Source organism: Telmatherina bonti (assembly GCF_933228915.1).
Source record: "Telmatherina bonti genome assembly, chromosome: 3".
NCBI lineage: Eukaryota > Metazoa > Chordata > Actinopteri > Atheriniformes > Telmatherinidae > Telmatherina > Telmatherina bonti.
Window position 1 is genome coordinate 23,788,048 of NC_136621.1, and position 25,759 is coordinate 23,813,806.

General features: G+C 38.1%; 2 protein-coding genes across 3 annotated transcripts; both read right to left on the reverse strand.

Annotated features, from left to right (window-relative positions):
- Positions 1-240: 240 nt before the first annotated feature.
- Positions 241-14,131, reverse strand: gaa2 (alpha glucosidase 2). The gene is made up of 21 exons (XM_079264693.1): positions 14,019-14,131; positions 13,281-13,385; positions 12,458-13,021; positions 11,336-11,481; positions 10,906-11,071; positions 10,438-10,534; positions 9,416-9,535; positions 8,789-8,907; positions 8,250-8,381; positions 8,029-8,139; positions 7,493-7,606; positions 7,289-7,373; positions 7,032-7,149; positions 6,733-6,866; positions 6,448-6,599; positions 6,134-6,282; positions 5,913-6,054; positions 5,716-5,814; positions 5,426-5,590; positions 4,853-4,999; positions 241-3,517 (listed from the first exon to the last, which is right to left on the reverse strand). Exons 2-21 carry the CDS (start codon positions 13,368-13,370, stop codon positions 3,455-3,457), a joined length of 2,913 nt encoding a protein of 970 aa, XP_079120819.1. The 5' UTR covers positions 13,371-13,385; positions 14,019-14,131; the 3' UTR covers positions 241-3,454.
- A 1,698-nt stretch (positions 14,132-15,829) lies between these two features.
- Positions 15,830-19,445, reverse strand: LOC306774597 (uncharacterized protein). Of its 2 annotated transcripts, none has more exons than XM_079264702.1 (4): positions 18,867-19,445; positions 18,589-18,772; positions 18,375-18,500; positions 15,830-17,188 (listed from the first exon to the last, which is right to left on the reverse strand). In XM_079264702.1, exons 1-4 carry the CDS (start codon positions 19,413-19,415, stop codon positions 16,491-16,493), a joined length of 1,557 nt encoding a protein of 518 aa, XP_079120828.1. In that variant the 5' UTR covers positions 19,416-19,445; the 3' UTR covers positions 15,830-16,490. The 2 variants fall into 2 exon arrangements, with proteins under 2 accessions (XP_079120828.1, XP_079120827.1); XM_079264701.1 differs by having other exon boundaries at positions 18,375-18,503.
- Between the last annotated feature and the right edge of the window lie 6,314 nt (positions 19,446-25,759).

Genomic DNA, 25,759 nt, shown 5'->3' on the forward strand with positions numbered 1-25,759 from the left:
AGAAATTAAACATACATCACTCACACTAACATTAATCTAAACTTAGGTCATACTGCAATTTTGATATTTGGAGGAAATTCCAATCATCTTCAGATGTGATTATATTAGGAATTTGTATCCAAAACTTAAGTAATGAAAAACTGCTCAACACACATTTCCTACATGAGAAATCTAAATATTTACTGAACAACCATCAGGGAAACCATTTCAGTTTCAAATACTTTATTAATATTTGGTAGCACATAGTTGACTTTTACACAAGTGTCAACATTCATGACTTCCACATTCTTTGCTCTGCATAAAATATCTTCATATCTGTTTGATGACATTTGGGTTCATGCATCTACATTCCCATTCAGATGAGCTACAATCCTCGACATAACTTTTCTTGTTGGGGTTTTCATTGTAATCAAAATGTTTCCCTTTATGGACCTATTTGGTCTACATTCTGTTTCTTATATGTAACTGCACGCATGCAGCCTCAGTTCAGTTGAGTTCTGACTTGCAAATGTTATTTTAAAATGTTAGTGAGCTTGGCAGTGCTGATGGTAATCTCTGTACCATCAGCATACTAGCATGCTAAGGTTAGCACTGATATCGAAGCAACACTTTGCGGCATTGTGGAGCTGCTTTTATTATGTCCATAGCGAAAAAACAATAATCAAGACACCTAAGCAATCATAAATGCACTTTGCAAGTATGAAACAACAAAGATCTTACATGCAGATTTCTTTATTTAGTCTTTGGTGAAACCAGAAAACTAGACACTAAATGAGCCACAAGTGGAAACTGGGAGGAAGAAAAGGAGTTCACAAAACTGACAACTTAACAAAAAGAAATAAACAGAAAGGAGCACACACACAGAGAGACACAAAGATCTTACAAAAGGATCATTGTGTTGTTTCTATGGAGATTCCCATGCCACTAACTCTAAAGTTAAAGCAACACCTTTAGCCAGAAAAGATAGAAACTGAATGGAGGCTTTTAGCCTTTTTATGACTCCCAGAACTTTCTCACACAATCATTTCTCAAAATGATTAAATGCAACATTCAAACCAAAGTGAGCATTTTTGTTTTATGGGGGACAATGTGAATAATTAAGATTCAACTTTATAAGAAAGCTCAGAAATATCAAATTTGAACCCTGACACTAAACCACCCTCACAAGATCTGTTGTCTAACGCAAGCTCGCGAACATCAGAAAAGTATAGAAGCCCCAAAGTGTCTAGTACTTTGCTTCTTGTTCTAAATGCCAACAACCCCCCCCCCCAACACACACACACACAAATACTTAATCCTCCCAAATCCAGACAGGAAATGCCCTCGTCAGTAGAGCAGAATGCTTTTGACAGACCCCCACTGCTCTCTCCTCCCCCTCCACTGAATGATGTATGTTCTCCAGTTCAAACTCCCATCTGGAAACAATTAGCCTGTAAACACACAGCAAATACAAACGCATCCATCGCAGGTCTAGTTTAGAAGTACAAGCCTGCTATCAGATGGGGAATATCAGGCGAGATACTTGCTTTCACTTTCAGAGGCTTGTGCATGTGTGTTGGGGACAGGGAAATATTTGTTTGGAGCCATGACTCATTAGATCCAAAGAAATGTCTGGCTCTGCATCAATGCTTCCCTTAAATCTAGTTTTCTGGCTTGCTTCTATGGAGTTCACTCTGGAGAGTTGTTTGAGTTTTAAGAAAACAAACTGACCGGTCCTCAGATTACCCGCATGACCTTTATGACAGACATCCTGAAACTCCTGTCTGCAAACAACTGAGTGTAAAAGGGAAGAGACAATGGGAAAGGAAACACTGAGAGGTGGACACACAAGCAGTCTCATAAGGTGCACCACCATTTCAACACTGTCAATTGATAACCAGTAATACAGGCAAACATTAACTGCACAGCTTGCCTCCATTAAGAATTATTTCCTGATATATAAAAAAAAAAAAAAAACAAAAAAAAAAAAAAAACCCCAACCATAAGTCAATGTTTCACTAATCATTCAGAGTAATACACCTAAAATCATGTGTTGCTGTGAAGGACATGACAATGTGAAAACTTAAGAATAGTAGGAAACTGTGCCCTCTAGAGTCAAAAGCACAACTATCAGCAGGATTAAAATTCAAATTTATTGCAAGAAAATTTGATCACATAAAAAGTTACAAGTTTCATCTGAAGTAAAAGGAGGCAAAATAATGAATTTGCTTTGAAATGTCTTGACCTGCTGCTTTCCCTACAAGACTCTTTCCTTCATGTTAAGGCTTTAAAAAAGAAAAAAAAAAATCTAAAAAGTATGATCAAACAAACAATTGATGTCCTATCGATTAAGTGTATTCACTTTAACATGCATCCCTTTCTGAGATATTTACTATATTATATTTAAGTATCACTATTGCTGTAAAGGAAAAAACACACATAACAAAAATACCCCTCGAGTAAATCACAACAGCGTCAGAATCTGAGCTCGAAAATGAACATATAAAAAAAAAAAAAGTTTGCCATCTAGAAAATTCTTGCAGTTAGTGACCCTCATTCATTCATGCCAGCACTGTTTTTCAGTAGTGGGATTAAAGTTAGGAGATAAAGCTGAACACAAAGACAGAAAAGACTTAGACATGCTATAAAAACTAACAATTATAAGGCAACTCTGTCTACCTTCACCATACGGCAGCAACGTCAGTGCAAACCAGTCTGTAAACAACTTGAAACACAAACTATAGTTATAGTTATAAATATATTACATCATAAACTATAAATCAGATTTTTCGCGTTACAAGGATGGCAGACAATCACCCCGTCTCTTTATTGCACATTATCTTTCTGCTAATGAACAGTGTGAAAAAAATGATAATTTAAGACAAACTAAAGTTAAAAGACTAAGTCAAAGCAGCTCAGCTGTGATTATGACTTCTCACAATAAAAGCAACACTTCAGCCATTGTAGTGATGTGGCCCGTGTCTGCCCGGCTTTTGGAGTCAGTTTCACAAAACTTAATTTCTCTTTTCTGAACATACTTCACTCCTGAGTACTTTCTCTTTCAAGTTTTTTGGATACTGTCTCTGTGCTCCAAAGCATGTAAAAATAAACAAAGGCAGCTGGTGGTTTTTTTGGAGGACAGAGGCTCTGATGGCTAGATTGGTTTTAACTGACTGTCCTAGGGTTGAAAAAGTGTTCCAGATCTACACAATTAAGATGTGGCCTGCATTAGGTGCTTTGTATGCTTCGGCAATACCTCATCTTGCAGACGCATTTAGTCAAAGAGAAAAGTGAAACTGCTCTTTAAAAGGGGGAAAATCATCAGCACTGAAGTTTCACAACTAGCTAGCGTGTTTTTTTTTTTGAGAGCCCGTGTTCGGAAATATAGAGCCAAAACAATAAAAGCATAGCTATCCTTGCACTGACATATTGCAGTTGGTTCACAACTATTACAGTGATAAAAGCACTAAAATCATCACATCCAGCTGATGGTGAAGTTCTGAATGAGGCTGAGACTCAGATCTGCTACTGTCAACACCTGCAAAGAAAAAGAAGAAATAACTAGATTGAACTGTTTTGCATATAAACTTTTTACTTGTATATTGGCATACAGAAAATGGCATTTTGCAGATGATACTCATGTATACATCCCTCAGAAGTACAACACTCAAACACCCCTCAAAACTTCAAGAGGTACCATGAAGGCCGAGATGGGTAAAAAACTATAACTCTGAGGAGAAAAATACTAAAATGATGCTGTTTAGGCATCTAGAATGCCTTTCTACTCACATAATGGATCTTGGTCCCTTGCAACAAAAAGGATCTTGAAGTAAATCTTGACAGTGTTTTTTCAGTAAGCTTTTCCCCAACTTAGAATTCTTTCCAAGGTCATCTTCTTTTTTTCTTCTTGAGACTTTGAGAAGGTCATTATGTATTTATTTCTTCAGGACTTGTGTGCTGTTAACAATCTCTACTTGGTCAGTCCCTTCTGTCCCATCTGTAGCTGGTCTAAAATCACTGCTGAGAAGCAGCCGTATCAAATCAGTTTTTGGCTTCTTGCCACCAAGTCCCTGTTCACTTAGGAATTTATAAAAATCTTATTGTTTGTTTTAAAAGCCTTTGAATTTGTATTACTTCTTATTTTTGTTAAAAGTTCTACAACAACTCTTATTTTTAAATGGGCTTGATAAATAGATGAAGTTGCCTTGACATAGAAAACATTTCATATTGATCAGTCTGCACAAACTCAACTTCTCATACTTTTAATACAATGTTGTAGTCATTCATTCAATGTCATTATTCATTTTCTAAAAATCTGGCTCAAGCAGTGAATGATATGACTGTTTTCCATCAGCGTAGACACAAAAAACAAGTGAGACGACTCTTCCAAAGAGAAATTTTTTTCACTAATGGCTGCATTTTACGGTAAACTACAACTTTATTTAGGCAGTTTAATCCACCAAATAAATATCAAATCACTTGCAGTACAATCTCATGATTTAATTTGGATTAGATTTTTGGCATCCCAGTTAGGATGAAGAAAGGAAATAAAATGGTTAGTAAAGCTTTGGATGACACAATGCAACTTCCTCCAGTTCAGTACCAAACCCAACATCCTCTATTCACTAAGCTGCAAATGGAACGCACCTTATTAAATCAAAGAAGTTGTTTAGATTTTTTTTTTTCATTGCACCTACGTTTAGTTTTTATTAAACACTTCTTTATGCATTGATCAAAAGTTTTTTTCATTTTTGCTCAAGAGTTATACACATTATCCATAAAATGCACTATGTAAGAACCAATTCAAGATTACCGTATTCATGACTTGCATGACTTTTCTACTTTCCCTCCATCACCAGACTTTTTCCCTTACCTGGTTGGTTCTGTAGGTGAATGGTGCATCTTTAGAGTTCACCACCACTTTGCTTGGCTTGTCCTTCACACCATAGAAGGTGACAGAATCAACAGATATGTAAGAGCCCTCTATGTCGCTGTGAAGAACCTGAGAGGTCATCGTGTTCTAAATAAAAAAAAATAAATAAAAAAAAAGGAAAATGAGTGCAAGTCAACATACGTTGTGCATGTAATAAATAATGTTTCAAGCTGAACATTGACTTCTTTGTTCATTTAATGACGCTTTCTGTCAGGAGAGTCAATTTTCCAATTTGTTGTTATTGGTTGCATTGTGGACATGATTAAGCATCAGATCATTGGTGACATCACTAAACCTTGCTTGTAACTCTTTTTGCGAGCCTCAGTCAATAGCTCTGTAAAAACCAGACATTAGCTTAGAGTAAGGCTAAGTACTTCAAAACAAGAACAAAGGTTCGATATTCTGTTTAAACAGTTTGTGCAGGTTATCAACAGGCATTCACAGAAATCTAATCATAACCTAATTAGACAAGAAGAGTTAGGCAGATACCAAGGGTATACTGAGCAAGAGCACCTGAGAAACGCTAAAGCTGACGTAGGTATATCGATCAGTCTCATAGGTGTCAATGGTCTCTCCATCGTCCCAGAACAGATCTCCACTGGCTGAACCATCGTTGGAAAGAGCAGAGACCAGATGGAGAGGTTGACCACTACTTACCCACAGAGTCAGGTTCGGTGCCTGTTAAGACATGAACATGTACTGAGAAATTCCTCATAAAAGTTTTAATGGTATTTGTATACTTTCTTCTGCAAAATGAGGAAAACAAATCATACTGTTTTGTTAACTCAGCTGATAAACCTTACCTGTGTTGGTATAACAGAGCCCTGACGCAAATGCAGATTAATCTTATCTAGTGGTGCATGGAGTCGAAGCTGTTCACCTTTGCTTTGCACACGGTCACCCTGGAGGGGGGGGGTACACACAAGTTTCAAAGTACCCCGTTCACATCATTTTGTCTCATTCTTCAAACTCTGTTTGCTTCTTTTGTTTAAAATCTTACCGTGTAATAGTCATACCACAGACCCGCTGGGAAGTAACCATCCACATAGTCGACTCCAGGATCCAGGACTGGTGTCACTAATAAACTCTTTCCCCAAAGGAACTGTTTGTCAATCCCATAGGTGTTTACATCGTTTGGGAATCTAACGATTACAGGAAGGATAAGCGTAGTTTAAAATCAAGATCTTCAAATATATAGCCAAAATATCAAAACAAACTTACTCAAACATTATTGGTCGGGCAACGGTGTGTCCATGCACATGTGCGTGATGAAAGAGAGTGTAGAGGAGAGGGAAGAGGGAGTAACGCAGCAGCAGAGCCTGTTTCATGGCTGTTCGGGCAAATGGGCTGAAAGCTGTCGGGTCTTGCGGCTGAAAAAGCGTTTCAACAGCAGTTTAAAAACAGGGCTATTTCTAAAATAAATTAAGGACACACAAAATATATATTTCAGTCAAAATCTGGCCTTTTTTTTTTCCATTAGAAATATAAAATGGTATCCTGTGGCAAACAGTGGCATGACGGTAGACCACACTCACATTCATGTCAATGGCATTGTGGTTTCGAGTGAAGGGGTAGAAAGCTCCTAGCTGTGTCCAGCGGATACACAATTCCTCCTGCGGCTCCTCACTAAAGCCGCAGATGTCGGCTCCCACCAGAGGGATACCCAGAAGATTAAAGGTCAAGATACCTAAAGGCAAAAACAGGTTAAAAACTTGAGATACAAAACTACTAAAGGATTAATGTTTTGGATTTTGTCCCATTTGAAGTGATAAAACAAAGATATGATATCCTTATGAGGACAACTTTGATAAACCGTTCACCTGAAATAGAAGTATAGAGGTCTTTCCACTGGCTCCTGTTGTCTCCCAGCCAGTGACCAGAGTACAAGCCCTGACTGGGGAAGGTGGAGCGAGAAATCACAAAAGGTCTTTTAGCCAGAATCCGCTTAAGAGCGCTGGACAACACAAAAGAGGACAAGAGAAAACAGGCAGAAGATTTAGGGATGGAAATACAAAAAAAAAACAAAAAAAAAAAAAAAAACAGTGCTGTAAATCATTGTTTCTTGTTTTCAGTGTTTATTCTTTCAGTCTGTGTGAGTATCTGTATTTAAAGTCCCCACCTTGCAGAAGCTTTAGCTTCCATGAGTCCATAGAGACTGTGCATGTTATAATGTATGGACTGTTTCTGCTGTGCAGAGGCACACACAGTTTTGGATCTCAGTAAACCTCCCAGCACACCTTCAAATAAAATAAATTAAAAAGATAGATACATTTAGAAAATTATATATTGTATATATTTACATTATTCTTTTGTATATGCTAAGGGTGATGTTTGTTTTTTTCCTCTTAATTTTCTGTTAAGATAAACGTTGCCAACCAGGGGTATAAGGTGGATTTTCAAGATTATTTGACGGACAGCCATTGGTTGATCCATCCAAGAAATTTGAAGGCTCATTCATGTCCTAAAATAAAATGAGACACAATCAAGAAAAATACATCAATCAACTCCATAAAACTCACACAGTCCGTCCGTCTGTCCACATCCCCCTGAAAATGCAGTGTCTCCCTCTTCTTTACTTACAATCCATAATCCATTAAATGGCACTTTCTCATGGAACTTCTGAAGGTTTTCGTACCACCATTCATGCGTCACGTCGGCAGAGAAGTCAGGATATGCTGTCAGACCAGGCCACACCTAGGAAAAAAAAAAAAAACAACAGATAGAGGCAAGAATGTTATCATGCAGCCATCAGACACTGGTGTCACCTGTAGAGATAAAGTTTCAGTTAGAACTAGTCATGGTTAAGTGGAAAATTAAAATGCCTTAATGTCGTCTTTCAAAAAAAAACTTTTAAGACGGGTACAAACAAGCCTAATCTTATTCATTTAGATGCTGCTTTTACAAGAAATGTTCGTAGGCATTATGGCCCCTCATTTGATAAAGGCGTACCATGTGCTCAGGCACACAAATCACTCTTCTGAGACCATCTTCAAATTATGTTAAGAGCTTCTTTCCTTCCAAAAACTTCAGAAAGAAGGATAATGTTATTATTTCTTCTACATTATGTCACTGGAGAAACATGACCAGCTCATGCTGAAATGCAGCTTCTGTCTCACCTTCCCAATAAGTGGTTTTCCTTCAGCATCTTTGATAAAAACTCCTCTCTTAAGTCCCTCATCAAAGGGCCAGTATGAGCCCTTGGGCTGTGTGCTGCTGATGCCTGGGTCCTGCAGGTGGAGTTTAAAAAAAAAAAAAAAAATCAATAACTAAAGGTAATTTAAATAAAGCACCAACTCAGACATAATACATATGAATGGAAGTAATGACTTAAATGTACCAGGATCATGACATAGGTTTGGTTATGAGCATGCAGGTCCCTGACGAGATCAGGCAGTGTGTCAAACTTTGCTGAGTCATACGTGAAATCCATGAATTGGTCCATGTAGTCAATGTCATTCCACTGCACATCCTGCAATCAGTCAGAAGCACACAATCAGAGTCATCAACCAGAGGCAATTAAAAAACAAACCAAAAAAAAAAAAAAAAAAAGCTTGTGCTGAGTTTGTAAACTTGCTTAGAATCAGAAAAGACTAATAACTGTGTGATGTGAATGTCAAAGGAAGCATTAATCATCTTTCCACTTGCTGGTTCAAAGCAGAAAACACAAACACATAAATCCCTTATGAAAAGAAGAATCTGACAAAACAAAAAAAGGTCGTTTGACGTTTCACCTCTTTCATCGACATGCACTGCAAAGCTAAATCTAAACCAAACACCAAATAAATAAACATAACTAACTAGATAAATAGAACAAAAAAATGTATTATTTAAAAAACTAAACTCCACAAAGTACTGCCACATGCAATAAACAATTACCTGAGGAATTCCATAATTTCTCAGTTGTTTTACAACTTCCCAAGTAGAATTACTCGTGTCGTAGCCCCAGCGACAGAGATGGTATCCTAAAGCCCAGTAGATGGGCATGGCTGGGTATCCTGTGACAAGAAAGCAACACATCGGTTATTTTTCTATACAAGTGCTCAAAATAAAACTTCTGTAAGTACAAGCTGATTAAGACTTTTGGTCTCTCAGACCAGAAGCCAACAAGGAAACAATGCATTTATTGTGTAAGGGAAAAGTGTGCTTCAAATGTCAGGTCTATGGGACAGCAGCAAATTTCATGTTAGTGTATTGCTAAAAGAGGCGGACTTTACCATAAACAATGCTTCTCCTCCTCAATTTGATAAAAAAAAAAAAAAAAAATTTAGAAAAAGACTTATTTTGTGACTCCCATTACAAAAACTACCATTTGTAATGAGCATGTTTCTATCACACGTAAACTCATGAAAGAAAAGAAACAAAAAAATCAATCTGATGAGGCATTTCAAAATAAGTTTTTGATGTGGCTTCATATAATCTTATTTAAAGAGTTTTACAAGACAGACTGCATCATCGTTTAAAAAGCTACAGTACTTAAACGCTCTTAAGTACACTCCTACTGACCGATAACTTCCACATACTGTTCAACCACTGAACCAGGATCAGGACCAAGGAAAACATAAAAATCAAGGATTCCACCAATAGTACGCCAGGTAAGAGCTGGAGCAGGCTGGAGGACCACATCTGATAAAACAGAAAACACACAGTGAAAAAGTGAAACAGGCAGGCAGCTAGATGCCCAATAAATTCCAAGTTCAGTGCAACACAAGAACCAAAAAAAACAAAAACAAAAAAAAAACTCAGAGAATAATATATTTGTGTTAAGTCAATAGGCAATTATTTCTGCTAATGAACAATTCTCCCCCTTGAAAAAGAAACAGAACAGTGGGGGGGGGGGAAGAACAACAAGCAGTCAGAGAGCGTGACAGTAGCTTGGCAGAAGTCTCTGCCAAGCTACTGTCATTTTTCTGGTTTTTTTTTTTTTTTTTGCCAGTAATTGAAAGCATTATTTGAGTTAGAAGTCATAATATCAATCTTACACCCATCTCTCCTCCCCATGGAAAAGAATTCTTTTTAAAAAATTTCCAAAATGCACATGGTGATCCAGATCACCCTGAAAATCTAATCATTTGTTCCTCATTACATTTTAGATTTCCTGAAAATGTCATCAAAATTTGTTCAGAACTTTTTGAGTTATGCTCCTAACAGACAAACCAATGCTGCTGAAGATCTGCTTCAAAGCAGATTGTTAAAATTAAACTCTTCAAATTCAGAATTAAGTTAGAAATCCAGTCTGATGTTTGCTTTCTGATGTCAGCATTCCTACGTGTTCAAACGCAACACAGTGAAGATGATTTGGACTCACAAGGTTCAAATGAATCAGACCAAAGTTCAACAGGAACTTCTACATTTCTCATTTCTTGTTGGCTGAAATCATCTGAACACTTGTGAAATCTTGGAAACAGGTCTCAGCTATATTTTCAGCTCATGATGTCCAACAGTTCCACCACTAAGTGTGTGTATTACAGTCCAACTTAAAACTGAAATATATATTGTATATATATATGATTGTTTAACAGACTGACCCATTGCATTACTGTTTAGCAGGAAGAAGCCATGTGCATTCCCTCCATCCTCCATGGCCAGATAAAAAGGATGGGCTCCATACAGGTTGGTTTTTTCCTACGTAAACAGAACGACATAGTCACCACCATTCCTTCTACATACTCAGCTGTACAAGAGCAAACAAACAAATAAACCATGTCCAATCGGACAAAGCCATAAAGAATGTGCTAGTCACATGAGCCAGCATGGAAAGTTTTGCTTCATACTAAATGCGTGCACTGTACCTTTAATTGAGGATGATTCTCCCTTTAACTGCTACTCTAACACTGGTCTAAATGGCTACTGCTATAAAAAAAAAATCAGCTTTTGTAAACAATGGTGCATTCACAGCAAAACTGAACAAAACATAAACTTGTGTTGATGTAAAAGTGGGTATACAAAAACTAAACTATTTAAAACAGACAGAGAATAACATCAAGTGTAATTACCATAGGGGGCACATCTCTGGCCCACATTGTCAGCGTGTCCCACTGGACATCATGCAGAAACGTGGAGCGGTGCTCGCCCAGGCCAAAAATGAATCGAGAGGGCAGGGAGGTGGAGAACTGAAGGAACTGATCAGCATAGAAAAGAGGAGCCACGGTGGTGTTCAGACTAAATGAAAACAAAAGTTACATTATTTATACTGCACTGCTTAATATGACAAATAAATGTAGCTTGGATACACCATAGCACACATAATTACTACGTCAACTGTACAAACTAGCATACATATTAACTGTGTGTGGTGCTATTGGAAGCAAAAGGTTGACACGTGGTGTGTCATGTGAGGAAGCTTATCTATGTTATAGAAATTCTGATAAGAGACTTAAGTGTTAGCTTTGCTGGATCTAATCAAACATTTCTTATCAGACTTACATCAATGCGCCCGTTGATCTCCTCTTTACAATGAGGCCAAACGGCTGTTTTGAGAGCTCTATGATGTACTCTGGGTTTTCTGCTTTCTTGGTGGCAGTGGGGACAGAAATCGGTACCTCGAATCGTGAACTTGAAGGGTCAGTGATCTATGTTGATGTTGTTGAAAAGTCAGAAAATATTAGTATAGTTTTGAAATTCAATAAACAAACCATGTGCTTGTTTACACACGTATTTAGTTTAATCAAAAGAACCGCACAGATTATGTTAGCACATGAAAATTAGTCTTGTTATAAATTGAACTGTTGCTTTGAAGCAGTAAAGTTATAAATTTACCTGCTGCTTTTCAACTTAGATAGCTGTCTGTAAACTAAAGACCTTCTAGTTATTATATGCAGCCAATAAAAACATATTACCACAACATGGGTCTCAAGGTTCATCCTGCTCACCAGAGCTGTAAACAATGTTACAATTACTTTGCAGCTTTATGAGACAATAGGAATTGTTTCAAATAATATTCAAACTCTTTGTCATACAGTAACCAGGGAAACAAAGTTATTGTTTGTGTAAAAGCAGAAGGGTCTGTTTGCACATAAGGATGAATATATAAATGAATGGTAATTATCTTCTTTGGCAAGTAAGTACAGCATAAATAAGATGCTCAATGAGGGTTCCGTATTTAAATTAATATTTTTAGCAGAGATAACCAATATCAGCCTCTAAGTCCTCCATGAAAATCCTGATAATACCCATGTATCTCATCAGACTGTCTTAAGGTTTAGCAACACCATTCCTTTGTGCACTCTACTAAATAGCACAAAAAACTTTGAAATAAAGCTATTCAACTTGGTCCCATGAAAGTTTTTTTTTTTTGTTTTTTTTTTTAAACAAATCCCTGCAACAAAACATCTGAGTCAAATTAATGAGTCATGTGAACCTTCATTGGCTGTTGGATCCATTTAATTTGGGTCATGTGTGTTCAAGCAGAGTTCCATTGAAAACCTGTAGGGTTGAGGGACTGAGTTGAACAGCTCTGCTTTATAACAACCCAGACCTACAAACTCCCCAAATATAATCAAGCATCAGCATAATACACACCATAACTTAATGCAGTCATTTACTCACCCTAACACGCAGCCGTGTGTCTGTCTCATGGCGAATCTCCACCTCTACAGTGAGGATGTCTCCAGGGTAGTAAGTCTTAACCTCTCTTACCAGTGTACCTTTTTGTCCCACTGAAGTGTGATTCAGTGACACCAGTGAGTAAGAAGGAAAATCCCGTGGATAAAAACACCAAGGGATGCCATTTTTCTCTGATGGCCTGGCAGCAGAAGCAGAGGCAGTGGATGCGGGGATAAAGCAGCAGTTCCTTGCTTCACAGAGCTCTCGGGTCACAACCACCCCTCTTTCAGGGTAACAATCAAACCTCCAGGCCTCTGGGATTAAACTACAAGCTTCCCCACGGGAAGCAGTTAAAGTGCCATTCACATTTTTTTGTATTTCAAAACCTGAAGCTGGTGGTGGTGGTCTATGTGGCTGTTGGCTGGAGGGACCATGTAACCAGAAGACCGTCCCCAGTAGCCAGCCTCCACAGAGGAGTATCAGCAGGCAACCAATTATTATGAGACCTGTGGTTACTGAGCACGATGGTATACGCTGAAGCAAGGAAGCATCCTCTGACTCTGGCACCTTGAACCATAGGGGGGGGGGAGAGAAAAATCACACTAAGGCTGTAGATGAATTACCATATCCCTAAACAATGTCAGTCAAAACAGAAATAACCAGACTTTTAGAATATCAGTGAAGATGTGGGTCAACATTTCTCCTTTTAAGCTCCACTGAGCTTCAGTACCTTCACAAAAATGATACTTAAAACTTCCAGAATAACTTATACATATCTATAGTAAGAGGTAAAAGGAGCAGTAGACAGAGACAGACGTGAACTCACTAAGATATCTTGAATAGGACGAGGCTCCTCTGGTAAAACTTCACGAGAAAACTGAATGTCCTCAGGATTCAGCCGCTTATATGACACCATCGTGGTAATGGGAGTCTTACAAAGAAATACAGACAGCAGAGTCAAATTTAGAATGGTGACATTTCCAATGAGACAGTAACAGCTTTGCATACTGGTCACAGTAAACAGGAATTAAGGCAAAAAAATGGGACTGTCTTTCCAAATTGGACACACAAAACGAAAGCAAGTACTCTTTAGGTGCAACTGCAAAACAAACAAATACAAGAACAAATGTTTACACAGTCATATATTTATAATAATATATCATTCTGGTTGAAATTTATGGGCTGCATCTTTATCTTATTTATATTTTAGAGGTTTCATACAAAAGCCGAGTATTGTCCACAACTGTTCAGTACGGCAAGTTAAAGGCTAACTTTAGTTAGCCGTAAAGAGTTGTGAACCATGAGGTGCTTCAAAGAATAATGTATGTAATGTATCTAATTCCAGTTTTAAAGCTTGACGGACTCGGTTGGTGTACTTATTCTATTTAGACAAATAAACGAACAGTAATCAGCTGATGCACACTGACGAATGTAAACAAAAGTAGCATTCAATGTTTAGTAGCGTTAGCAAACTTTTGTAGCAGAGTCATTTTAGCCAGACTTCATGCAATATCTTAGCGTGAGCTAACATTTGTCACCAACAACGTTGGTTTTACCATCTTACCTGGATGTTCTTTCTGTTTCACAGGCACAAAATGCACCCTATAGCGCAATGCTTTCTTTTATACAGATGCTACGTTAAGGAAGTATTGCGTGACACAGATAACCTCCACAACTAGGCCAGTAGTGCTGCAGTCCGCACGTTGTGCGTCTGTTTATCTGTACGGTGCATTCAAGGTACCTCGAAATTCCTACAACTCCCATTCAGAAAAAGCTTCCTGCATGCTAGATGCTATTAAACTGTGACGCATCCAATAGCGGTTGGTACTTCTGTAAATCTCAGTCATCTTCCTGATAGACGTGATTAAATTCTGTTTTTTTGGTGTTTTTTTTTTTTTTTTCTACACCAACACACTCTTCAGCATGAGCATAAGTGCAAAACTGCAGTTGTTGCATTTTTGCTCTATCAACCAAGAAATTACTTGCAATCTAAATCATTTCCCAAATGTAGATTAAATATCCTAGTGGGATTTGTTCACAACTATTCATGTACAAAGTTGCCTTTATTATGACTATTTTCTATATTGTAAAAGATTTCTGAGACTTCCATGTATTGTATGAGAAGTGCAAGGCCTTCATTCCAAAAAGGTTGTAAAATTTAGACAAGTACAAATTCCCAATAGTGGATGGGTGAGGATTGAATGATCAAATCAACCCCATTAATTGGATGATCAAATTCTGTGTGAGGACGAAACTCTGCTCTGAAATTCCAAGGTATATTGGCTGTGTTTTATGAATATACATCAAATTGATGCAATCTGAATAAGTGCATCTACAAGACTACAAAAACAACTGATGAGTTATCAATTTTAAACAACAAACACCATGGACATGAAGTACAAAGACTGACTGAAGTTCAAACTAGAGCAGAAAGTTTTTTCAAAAAAATAATTCAAACTGGTAGCCCGAACAATGTCCACTGCCAATGTCCAATGGCTGTGTGCATCTACACAACTTTGCACACCAGTACTCAGCATGTGATCATGCTGCATGTGAAAATCAGGTATCATTTGGCTGGATTTGCTGCATCCAGCTGTCAAAGTGATCACAGTTGTTGGAACTTAAACGTTCAGTTGCTCGGACTGAATACCTCTACAACCCAACCAGATATACTTACATAGCCAATAAATGTGTTTAGGGTCATTGCCCTGTTGAAATTATTCCTTGCACATGTCAACTTACAAAAAATATAATGGATTTGCCTTGCACAGTGTATTGAAAGTCTTTGAAAGGTAAGTATTCATCAATGTTTGCAAGCCTTTCATCTATAAATTCATGTATTACGTATCAGACATTCAGAGTTCAGTATAAACTTCCAATCCTGCAGTCACAAGGTGGATGTAATATTTAATGCGTAGTTTTTATTGTTCAGCTTAACACATCCACACATTAGACATTGGCAGAATCAACTCATTTTTTAACATCTACATGGCTTTAAATTATTACCTCTCATATCACAGGCTTAAAGTATGATTATTTTACTCACAATGGTTATATGGCCTCTTGGAGATGTCAAAACCAGGTCAATATAAGCACTCCTGATTTAGTTCTTACATAACTGCTACACAAAACAGAATGTAATATGTTCCCACTAAGGCCAATATGTTTTGGTGAACATCCGTCACATATCATCATATCATATTTCATTAAAAGAAAAAATCACCCTTAAAATGTATTCCACTCTCACCTGATTCCTGCACTGCTTAATCCATTAAGACCTAAAGTTGTTTCTGCCTTTCAAGTCTGAAGCAAAGTCAATGTGCCATCATTTTTAACACAGAAGTATTTTTTTTAATACTTATAAAACTGACTTAACTTGACAATAAAAAAACAAAGTTTTAAATTGCGAGTTTTAAATAGTAAGAGTTTCATTTGAGGCAGAATTTTTAGTTTTCGATAATTTAATATTTCCAGAAAAGCCAAACACAAAACAACATCTTAGGTCTGACTGGATTAATTGACACCTTAAGACTTAAAACAAACATGTAGTTGTCAGTCCAACGTTCACATTACACAATTTGTTTTATGATAAATACTGCATGGGCAAATTGAAATCACAAACCATAAAAAAGACATTTGTACCACAATAATACTCTAAATGTATGTGCAACAGTCAAACATATCTAGCACAATAATGATAAATCAGAGTAAATATAACTTCACGATTCATCATCCAAGTAGTTTTTAAAGATTTGATAGGATGTGTGTCTATGTTTTTTTTTCTAAAGCTAATATCGGTTTGGTCATTGTGAATGAGACTGCAGTGATAGTGGCAGCACAATAACTTGACTTTTGTTATTTGTTCACTTGTCAGCACCGTTCTGGGTTTTAAATACTTTAATACTACTCATATGTACCACTTCATGAATTTAATTATCTATTCACAGACATAGGTCCATATATTCCTCTTCATTTCATCTCTTCTTTTATGTAAATACTTTAGTTATCCTAATGCATGTCTGGTTCTATCCATACATCAGCCATTTTTGTCTGTTATGCACATATTAACTGGAGAGTCATCATCACTCTGCAAGGATTTATCATTCTTTAATATCACTGAAGACTCCATCTCAGTGTGAATCTGGTCATGTTTGCGTTTGTGGAGCCTCAGGCTTTGTGAGCGGCTGAAGCCTCTACCACAGATGTCACAGCCGTAAGGCCTCTCACCGGTGTGAAGCCTGAAATGATTTTTGAGACTTGAAGCACGTGTAAAACTTTTTGCACATTCAGGACAGTCAAACTTCTCACCAAAGTGAATTTTCTCATGTTCCCTCAAGCGACCGGACTGGTTGAAGCTCCTGTCACACAAGGAGCAGTGGTAGGGCCTCTCTCCTGTGTGTGTAAGCCGATGTCTGTTCATGGCACCTGAGTGGGCGAAGCTCTTACCACAGTCTGGGCAGGAGAATGGTTTTTCACCTGTGTGGACTTTATAGTGTCCCTTGAGTTGGCCTTTTTGGGTGAACTGTTTCCCACACAGATTGCACTGGTATGGTTTCTCTCCTGAGTGAATTCGCATATGAATCTGAAGTGCTGACATCTTGTGACAGTCTCTTCCGCAGAGTCCACAGCAGTATGAGCTCTTTGCTGAATTGCTGTTACATTGTTTTGGTACAGGCGATGAAGGAAGACCATCTTTTTTACTGCTTGTGATGTGATTACGATTTTCTTTACACACTGTAGATGGGAAGGGTTGAAAAAAGTTATTTACACTTAGAAGTACAAACCTTCTGCTGTGATTATAAACTGTTGGATTTAAAAATGGGGCTTTGATATACATAATATGGTGGAACTGATGACAAATTATCAATCAGCAGCATTTTTATGGTGCGAAACTGCTGTAGAAGAGGCTGAAATGTTGATAAAGTAAATAAAGCCTGCCACATTGTTAAGATATCTGTGATTTGGTTCAGTTTAAAGGTATAAACATTATAGTCTAAGTAGAGGTGGGACCTAATTAAAGTAAAATCTATTTTTAAGAGGCTTTGTAATAAATCAGTTCAATTAACAGTATTTAACTGTATTGCAATGTTGCCCAAAAAAGCAAACTTTTTTTCATTTAAATGGAACTTAGTGGACAACTGCATCAAATAATAAACACTCTAATTATCGTAATAAACATATTTAATTGCAAGGAACTCATTTAACAGAAAAAATGACACAGCATGTCTGCAGTTCACTGTTGGTGATTCTGATTCATTAGCCAAAACCGCTTCAATGTTCATGCAACACAACACCTTCATATTGACGTCCATTTTGATAGCATAACTAATAAATACTTTAGTAACACACAACTTAAAAGATATTTTGTAAGGCATCAAAATTAAAAGCACAACCACATGACTACTCATTTTCATTAATTTTTGTTAGCTTCACATCGAATGTTTTTGCTGTAATGCAACACAGTTTGTTAGGGTGTGTTTCTTTCTTGATTATTTAGTAGTTTTAGAATAAATGTAGACTAGTTCTAAGCGATTATTGCATTTCATTATTTTCTTTCAAAGACAACAGAATGTAGAGGTCGAGCATTCTGACTGACAACAATGTTGTGTTTAAAGAAAAGAAAGAGGTTACACAGCAGGGCTGAAAAACATGATCTTATCAAATCATTTCATGCAAGACTGAAAGCTGACTCATTAAATTTGCACAAGTAAACTCCAGTTAAGTACTAATACTTGTGAAGACATGATATGCTGTGTGAATACTTCATACCGAAGGATTATCATAATGATCAAAATACAGGTGAGTTCCAAACTTAAGGGATTTATTTTAACAGGTACTGTGGGAAACACTGCAATAACACACTGAACTTTTTTTAAAATCATAAATGAAATTAGCATCAGTTCTCAGCTGTTTTCCTTACTGTTGACAGGACCCTCCTCCTCCTCCTTCACTGTAATCCTTGTTTCAGTCTCCTTTTCCTGGGTCAACTCTTCAGTTTCCTCTGTCACGCTGCAGTCCTCACCACCAGACACCAGGTTCACAGTTTCTTCTGCGGAGGAAAGAAAATCATCATTAAAGGCATAAATCCTCATAAAATGTACAAGTTTGAGACCTGGAAACTTGTGCTGCAGTACCACATAAAGGTTCCTCATTTTCTTCCTCTTTTACTATTACATTCATCTGAGGAGTAGAACCAGCATTTTCTGCCTCGTCTCTTGGTTCTCTCAGCTTTATTTCAGAGTGAGCTGCTTCGACATATTTACAACCCTCTGAGGGAGGGGGCTCAGCTGCAATAGGCAAACTCTGGCAGTCGGACACCTATAAAACACAGTTTTATGAGAACAAATAAGGGAAAAAAAAGCAGAGAAAAACACACAGATTTTACTTTAACACTGCTATGTACTGTCGCTACCTTACAGTTGGTGTTGCTGGCCAGATCTTGCTGGGATGGTTTATCAACTGAAGCTTGAACTCCACCTGAGACAACATCAGGAAGAGAGTCATTCTTGCTCTGTGTACACGACCGCTTGTGGTTTCTGAGAGTTCCCGCCAGTGAGAAATGCCTCCCACAGTCTGTGCAAGTGTACGGCTTTTCTCCGGTATGAATCCTGGTGTGCCTCCGAAGCTCTCCCGGAGCCACAAAGGATTTATCGCACAGTGTGCAGCTGTACGGTTTTTCCCCTGTGTGAGTCCGCATGTGTGTAGTCAGGGTCCATTGCTGTGCAAATGTCTTGCCACAGTCAGAGCAGTGGTAGGGTGTAATGCCAGTGTGCAGACGCTCATGTCTGACAAGCGTCCCTGACAATGCAAACCGTTTGTCGCAGAAGGAGCATTGGAAAGGCCTCTCTCCGGTGTGAGTCCTCTGATGATCTCTCAGCTCAGCTGCTGAGTTACAGCTCTTGTCACAATCTGAACATGGAAACTTCTTCCTGGTAAAGCCTGCAACAATTTCAGAATGCATCGCTTCCAAGTGCGTTTTAAGGTGCCAGTGACGAGAAAAGCTCTTCAAACAGATGGAGCAGTGATACGGCCTCTCGCCAGTGTGTGTCCGCCGGTGCAGCCGGAGCTCCCCCTGACTGGCAAATCTTTTCTCACAGAAAGTGCATGGGAATGGCTTTTCCCCAGTGTGGACCCTTTCATGGATCATAAGAAGCCCCTTTTCAGGAAATCTCTTTTCACACATAGAGCAGGGGAAAGGCCTTTCTCCTGAGTGAGTGCGTAGATGGCGTTGAAGTTTAGACGCATAAGGGAAGTCTTTCCCACATACTGAGCAGCTGTGAAGCGCTGGTGGTTTTTCATTTTCACTTTGATCAAATTTCTTTGAGAGGGCCTCAGAAGGTACAGTGCCAGAGATAGATTTCACTCCTGTGAGGACATATAAAGCAAATATTACTTTAGTTTTTCTCTTTTTTATTTCTATCCTTTTAATAATGATTTTTATTCTGTATCAAATCATGAATGCAGGTATAGGTCATACTATCAGCATTAGTTAATATATATTCATAGCTAAATAAATTTAAAAACCACAACTCCACGATGTTGGACAAAAAAAAAAAAAAAACTTAAGCAGGAACTACAGTAAAGACAATAGTGTTTGATTTGTTTTGACTGGAACGTTATGTTTAAGTTTTGAGCTTCAATGGAAGAATAAAATGAACAACTTTTTAAAAAATAAAAATAACTAACTCAATAGACAACAATCATTCAGCCACATTTTATGAACTCACGGAGATCTGAGAAATCCACTTCTTCACCATCAGAGTTTATTAGACCTCCTATTTCATGGGGATCATCAGTGAGGATCACAGCTGGGCCAAAATTATCTGGGTTTTCAGAGCCCATCTCTCAAAAGCACAGCTGAATAAAAGATGAAAAACAATGTTTTGGTTTAAAAAAAAAAAAAAAAAAAAAAGCATTCACATTACAAAGGGCAGCAATAAAGCTATGTTTACATATCATGTATAATTTCAAATTAATCACTGAAGACATAAAAGATAGTCATAGACCTGATACAAATAAACCATGCAGTTGTATGGTTGTATACTCCTCCTTAAAGGGGTGCTATTATGGTATTTCAAGTTTTCTGAGCTTTCTACAGTGTTACAGTGTTGAATCCTCATCAGACATGTGAACGGCACAGTTTTTTTTATCACCTAAACGCATGTTTGAGCTTGAGTTCCAGCACTCTCTCCGTTCGGTTTCCATGGCGACGAAAAATGCGTCGTTTTAGAGAGTTTTTTCTACTTGGAAATCCTTGTGACGTCCCGGGGGATAAGGTTCGCTGATTGGTTACCTTCTACTGGTTAACAAGGGCATGTACAAATACATCAGGTGGGTGGAAAACGTTGGATAAAAGTTATTTCCAACGATGGCTGGTGAGTTTACCAAAGAGAGACATCCTGCTGCATTCCTTGCTGTGGGTCGCTGTTTTCCACTCCATTTTCAGGGTCTGATTCAGGTTCCAACATGTAGGGCTGTATGCTATGTGTTGACATTGTATTTTGTTTTTTTTATTGAGTTTATATGAGCCTAATCCTTCTGTTTATGAGATGTTACAATGACGGCAAAAGCAGTTGTGGTGCACGCTCCCGATGTAGTGCAGTGGCGGGAGGCGGGGCTTAATGTGGAAGAGTCTCAATCCACTCGTTTTGCCCACAGGCTGATCTGACAGCCTACGGAGAGGGTCGGTCTGAAGTTAATAAAGCAATTTGTGACAATAACTCGATAAATCCCAGCCCTTCTGGTCTCAGAAATAAAAATAAATTAGCCTGAAATGCGCATAATAGTTCTACTTTAATGTGAGGCTTTGCTGACACTTGTGGCACAGACTGAACCATTTTTAACCAATAGTTTCAGTTTTGTCACTATATATTTAATGTCATCACTAAATACATTTTGTCTACTCAATTTATTAACACAAGTGATTTTTTTAAATCATCTTTGTTTGATGCATAATCTAAAGTTTAGGATGCCATTTTTCTTGGCTGCCTTACAGGAACAAAACAAAAAACGTATGGCATAGTTTTTAAAAAATAAAAAAGGAAACAAAAAAGGCCACATACAGCACTTTTACTCATAGCAGCTGTCTAGACATTATTGTTTTGTAAGCAACAGATTTTAAAAAAAAAACAAAACAAAAAAAAAAACACATACACATAGCGTGTAATATGGGCTCAAAGATTTGATTTCCACATTAAATCCAGGGAATTTTTATTCCAGCCTGGTTTTTGCTTTACATTTTAACACTTAGTTGCACCCAGAAAAACAAAGAAACCAGTTTTTTTTTTCCACCTGTAACACCGACTTACACTTTAGAGTCTCCACCCTGGAGGACATACAATGGCCTTTTCCCAAGGACAGGGAGGATGCTGTGCTGAGGGAGGGGGGGGGGGGTTGGGCTTAGAGCAGAGAGCCAGAGCTCCTCACCAACAACTGTAAATACTTTGTTGAAATCTGTTATGGTGTACTCTGGCAGGATAACTTACCATGCTTACTGGTTTAAAAAAGTGAAGCTGAGGTGAACTGACAATAATGTTAACTGATAGCCCGGTTAGCTGAATAGCATTAGCTTGAAAGGATCCTTTTGCTGCATCCTTGGAGGTCTCACATTAACTGTGCTCTTAGTGAGCAAACCAATGGGGAATGCTGTTAGACTACACTGCAACCATTTTCTCTTTTAGTCACAACAGACAGCACAAGCAAATGTAGCCTCCATCAGGAACCGTATCAGACCTCAGATGAGATCTTCAAGCAGTGACCACCGATCTGGTCAACGACCACTTCCACCTCTGGGAGGACTCTAGATAACCAGCTAGCCACTGATTTGACGTGTATTAGCTATGATGATTTTACAGCAATCTAAAAGTTACCCTCTCAGATATAGCCTTTATTTAACAACGGCAAAAACAGTGAAGAATCATATGATAAATTCCCTCCTAAATAGTCCTCAGCTGATAATAACACTCGCTAACTACGCTAGCTAATGCTTAACAACAGACAATAGACATGTTGACTAACCTCTGCATAGGTTTATTTTCCCCCGGGTTAAAGTAGTCGCTCGACAAAAAATATATTGGGAAAAACGTGTCAGTATCTGTATTTCTCTAAGAGGTTTGTGTCGTGTCTACTGAAAAAGTGCGTAGAATGACTGTAAACAAAGTGGAGTTATTTCTGGGTATGATGACAACCTTTCTCGCTTTAGCTGGAAGTAGACTTACAGCAGTGTCGGAACTTCCGGTTGGCTTTTAGACGATAGTAAAAGCTGAAATTAGACAATACCTCATTATGTTTTCTGAAGCTTTTGTAAACCGGTATGTATAAAGCACGAAACACTGCTTATACGTTCTAATGACTTCGCTTTAATTAACCTAAAACATTTAAAGAGATTGGAATGTTTGTGTCAAAAGACAAAACTTTTGTTGTACTTAAAAAAAAAAGAAAAAAAAACATATATATATATATATATATATATATATATATATATATATAATTTTTCTTTTCTTTTTTTTTTCTCTTTTTTTTTTAGTTATTTTTGTTCAGTATTGTTACTGTGACAAATTTTGAGTATGACAGCCAGATGGTTTGTAATTTCTAAGTTAATTATGTTGGGTTGTCTCACTCGCACCCTCATACAGATTTTGAGCAGAACATTGCAGTTTGTCTATAATTTGAAGTTTATGACAAACAGCACTCCAGATCAGACTCCAAGCCAGGACCTGAATCCAAGCTGACTGCATCAAGAAGCGTCAGCCTCTGCACCTGAGGAACTTCATTAAACAAGTGAGTAATCCAGCATCTCAAAATTTACACAAGAGAAAAATGTAGGTAAATGTAGGTGGTTCTAAGTGTTTATCTTCTGCAAGTTCCACCAAAAAAAAGAATCACATTTAACATTTGTTTATTGCCAAATTTACACATAACCAGAAGAGGGGGAAGAGTAAAGAGAAAAGGAGTGAGAAAGAAAAAGGTAGAAAACCACAACCATGCAGTCAAATTTAAATGAGTCTATGAATCAAACCCAATCAGAAAGACCAGACAACAACCTGTAAAGAAACAGTAAACATTCTAATGAAATGAAATGAAAAATACTTTATTAATCCCCAAAGGGAAATTCAATATTGTAGTAGCTAATTAATTTGAGGAGGTCTTGTTCCGGAGGCTGATGGATGCTGGCAGGAATGATCTTCTGTATCTTTCAGTTTTACAGTGGACCTGAAGAAGCCTCTCACTGAACACACTTTGTTGTTTCATCACTGTGTTGTGGAGAGGGTGTGAAGAATCCTCCATCATCTTCATCAGCTTGTGCAGCATTCTTCTTTGGACAATCAGCTCCAGTGGCTCCAGAGTTACTCCAAGCACAGAACCAGCTTTCTTCATCAGTTTGTTGATTCTCTTCAAGTCTCTGGTTCTGATGCTACTACCCCAACAGATGCTGCAAAGCTGACTGCACTCTCCACAACAGACTTATAGAAGATATGCAACATCTTGGTGCAGACATTAAAAGATCTCAGCTTTCTTAAGAAGTAGAGACTGCTCTGACCTTTCTTGTAGATGTATTCAGTGTTGCATTTCCAGTCCAGTTTGTTGTCCAGCTGGACTCCAAGGTACTTGTATTCCTCCACCTCCTCTCCGAAGATGGATATAGTGCTTTGTTTATTCTTGTTCCTCCTGAAGTCAACAATCATCTCTTTTGTTTTGCTGGTATTTAATATGAGATGATTGCTACCGCACCATTTAACAAACTGACTGACCAGTTCTCTGTACTCTGCTTCTTGTCCATCACTGATACACCCCACAACTGCAGAGTCATCAGAGTATTTCTGCAGATGACAGGACTCAGAGTTGTACTGGAAGTCTGAGGTGTACAGAGTGAAGAGTAATGGCCAGAGTACAGTTCCTTGTGGTTCACCAGTGCTGCTGACCTCCATCTCAGACACACAACCTTTCAGTCTCACAAACTGTGGTCTGTTTGTGAGGTAGTCATAGATCCAGGTGGTTGTGGAGGTATCCACCTGGAATTTAAGGAGCTTCTCACATAACAAAGCAGGCTGCATGATATTAAAAGCACTTGAGAAATCAAAGAACGTGACCCTCAGAGTGCTGCCTGAATGGTCCAGATGAGAGTGTGCTCTCTGGAGCAGGTATATGATGGCATCTTCAACCCCAAGTCCATTACGATATGCAAACTGTAATGGGTCCTGAGAGGTGTTTGCTTGTTGAGGTGAGCCAGTAAGAGTCTCTCCAGGACTTTCATGATGTCAGATGTCAGGGCAACTGGTCTGTAGTCACTTGGTTCAGCTGGTTGTGTTTTTTAGGCTCTGGAACAAGGCAGGTTTTTCACAGCAATGGGACTCTATTTTTTCTCAGACTGGTGTTGAAAAGGTGCTGGAGAATCAGACATAGTTGTTTTGAGCAGGTCTTGAGAACTCTGGGACTGACACCATCTGAACTTGCAGCCTTTTTCTGGTTCAGTTTCTCAAATTGCTTCTTAACCTGATTGCAGGACACAAACAAGGTGGAGGTCTCAGGATGTCCTGATGTGGAGGGAGATGAAGCTGTGTTCTGGTCCATGACTGAGCTGCAGAGTGACAGATTGGAGGCGTGACAGGAAAGCAAGACCCCTAAGGCAGGGGTCTCCAATCCAGTCCTCAAAGGCTGCTGTTTTACAGCTTTTTATCATCAATATACAACAGTTACAGACATTTAAAAACATTAGATATTTTTAATACAAACCTGTGCAAATGAAACTGAACTCAACTAAACTAAATAAAATGAAACTACAGCACCATTTGGGAGCTGCTAGCCAACATACTAACTTTGCTAGCACATGGGAAGACCACCCAACGTAGACAGTGCCCCATAACACCAAGCACCAAGCATCAACAAAAACTTTTGTTAAGGCACAAAAATACATTTCTGGGACAAGGCTAACGTAAGTGCCAAAAATCCAATAAAATCACATTTTTGGGCTAAATATGAAAAAAGAACTATCAAAACTAAAGGATGAGCATTTTAATCTTTCCACATGTTGGACAGTTGTAGTTACTCGATCTCTGGGGCCCAGGATTCTGTTCTGGTTCTTCAGGCTGCTTTATCTGATCATTACAATGGGAGCATTTGTGCTCACTGGAAGGTTCAAGACAAATTTTGCCTTAATAATGGAAGGACAGTGAAAAATTAGTGGGGATGCACCAAAGCACAGGTTGAAATTACTCTTGAGTTGTTTCACTTGTTTCAAGTTTTATGTTTCTACATCAGTAATATCATGAGTTACTTTTAAATACTACATTGTGTACATAAGAACAT

What these genes read in the sequence shown, in the direction of transcription:
- gaa2 (XM_079264693.1), bottom strand. Translation starts at nt 13,370, where the DNA reads ATGGTGTCATATAAGCGGCTGAATCCTGAGGACATTCAGTTTTCTCGT. An exon ending in GCCCGACCAATAATGTTTGA is followed by an intron (nt 6,055 to 6,133) that starts GTAAGTTTGTTT and finishes TGTAATCGTTAG; the next exon opens with ATTCCCAAACGATGTAAACA. An exon ending in GCTCTGTTATACCAACACAG is followed by an intron (nt 5,591 to 5,715) that starts GTAAGGTTTATC and finishes ATGTCTTAACAG; the next exon opens with GCACCGAACCTGACTCTGTG.
- LOC306774597 (XM_079264701.1), bottom strand. Translation starts at nt 19,415, where the DNA reads ATGCATTCTGAAATTGTTGCAGGCTTTACCAGGAAGAAGTTTCCATGT. An exon ending in AAATGAGGAACCTTTATGTG is followed by an intron (nt 18,504 to 18,588) that starts GTACTGCAGCAC and finishes TTTCCTCCGCAG; the next exon opens with AAGAAACTGTGAACCTGGTG. An exon ending in GGAGGAGGGTCCTGTCAACA is followed by an intron (nt 17,189 to 18,374) that starts GTAAGGAAAACA and finishes TCCCATCTACAG; the next exon opens with TGTGTAAAGAAAATCGTAAT.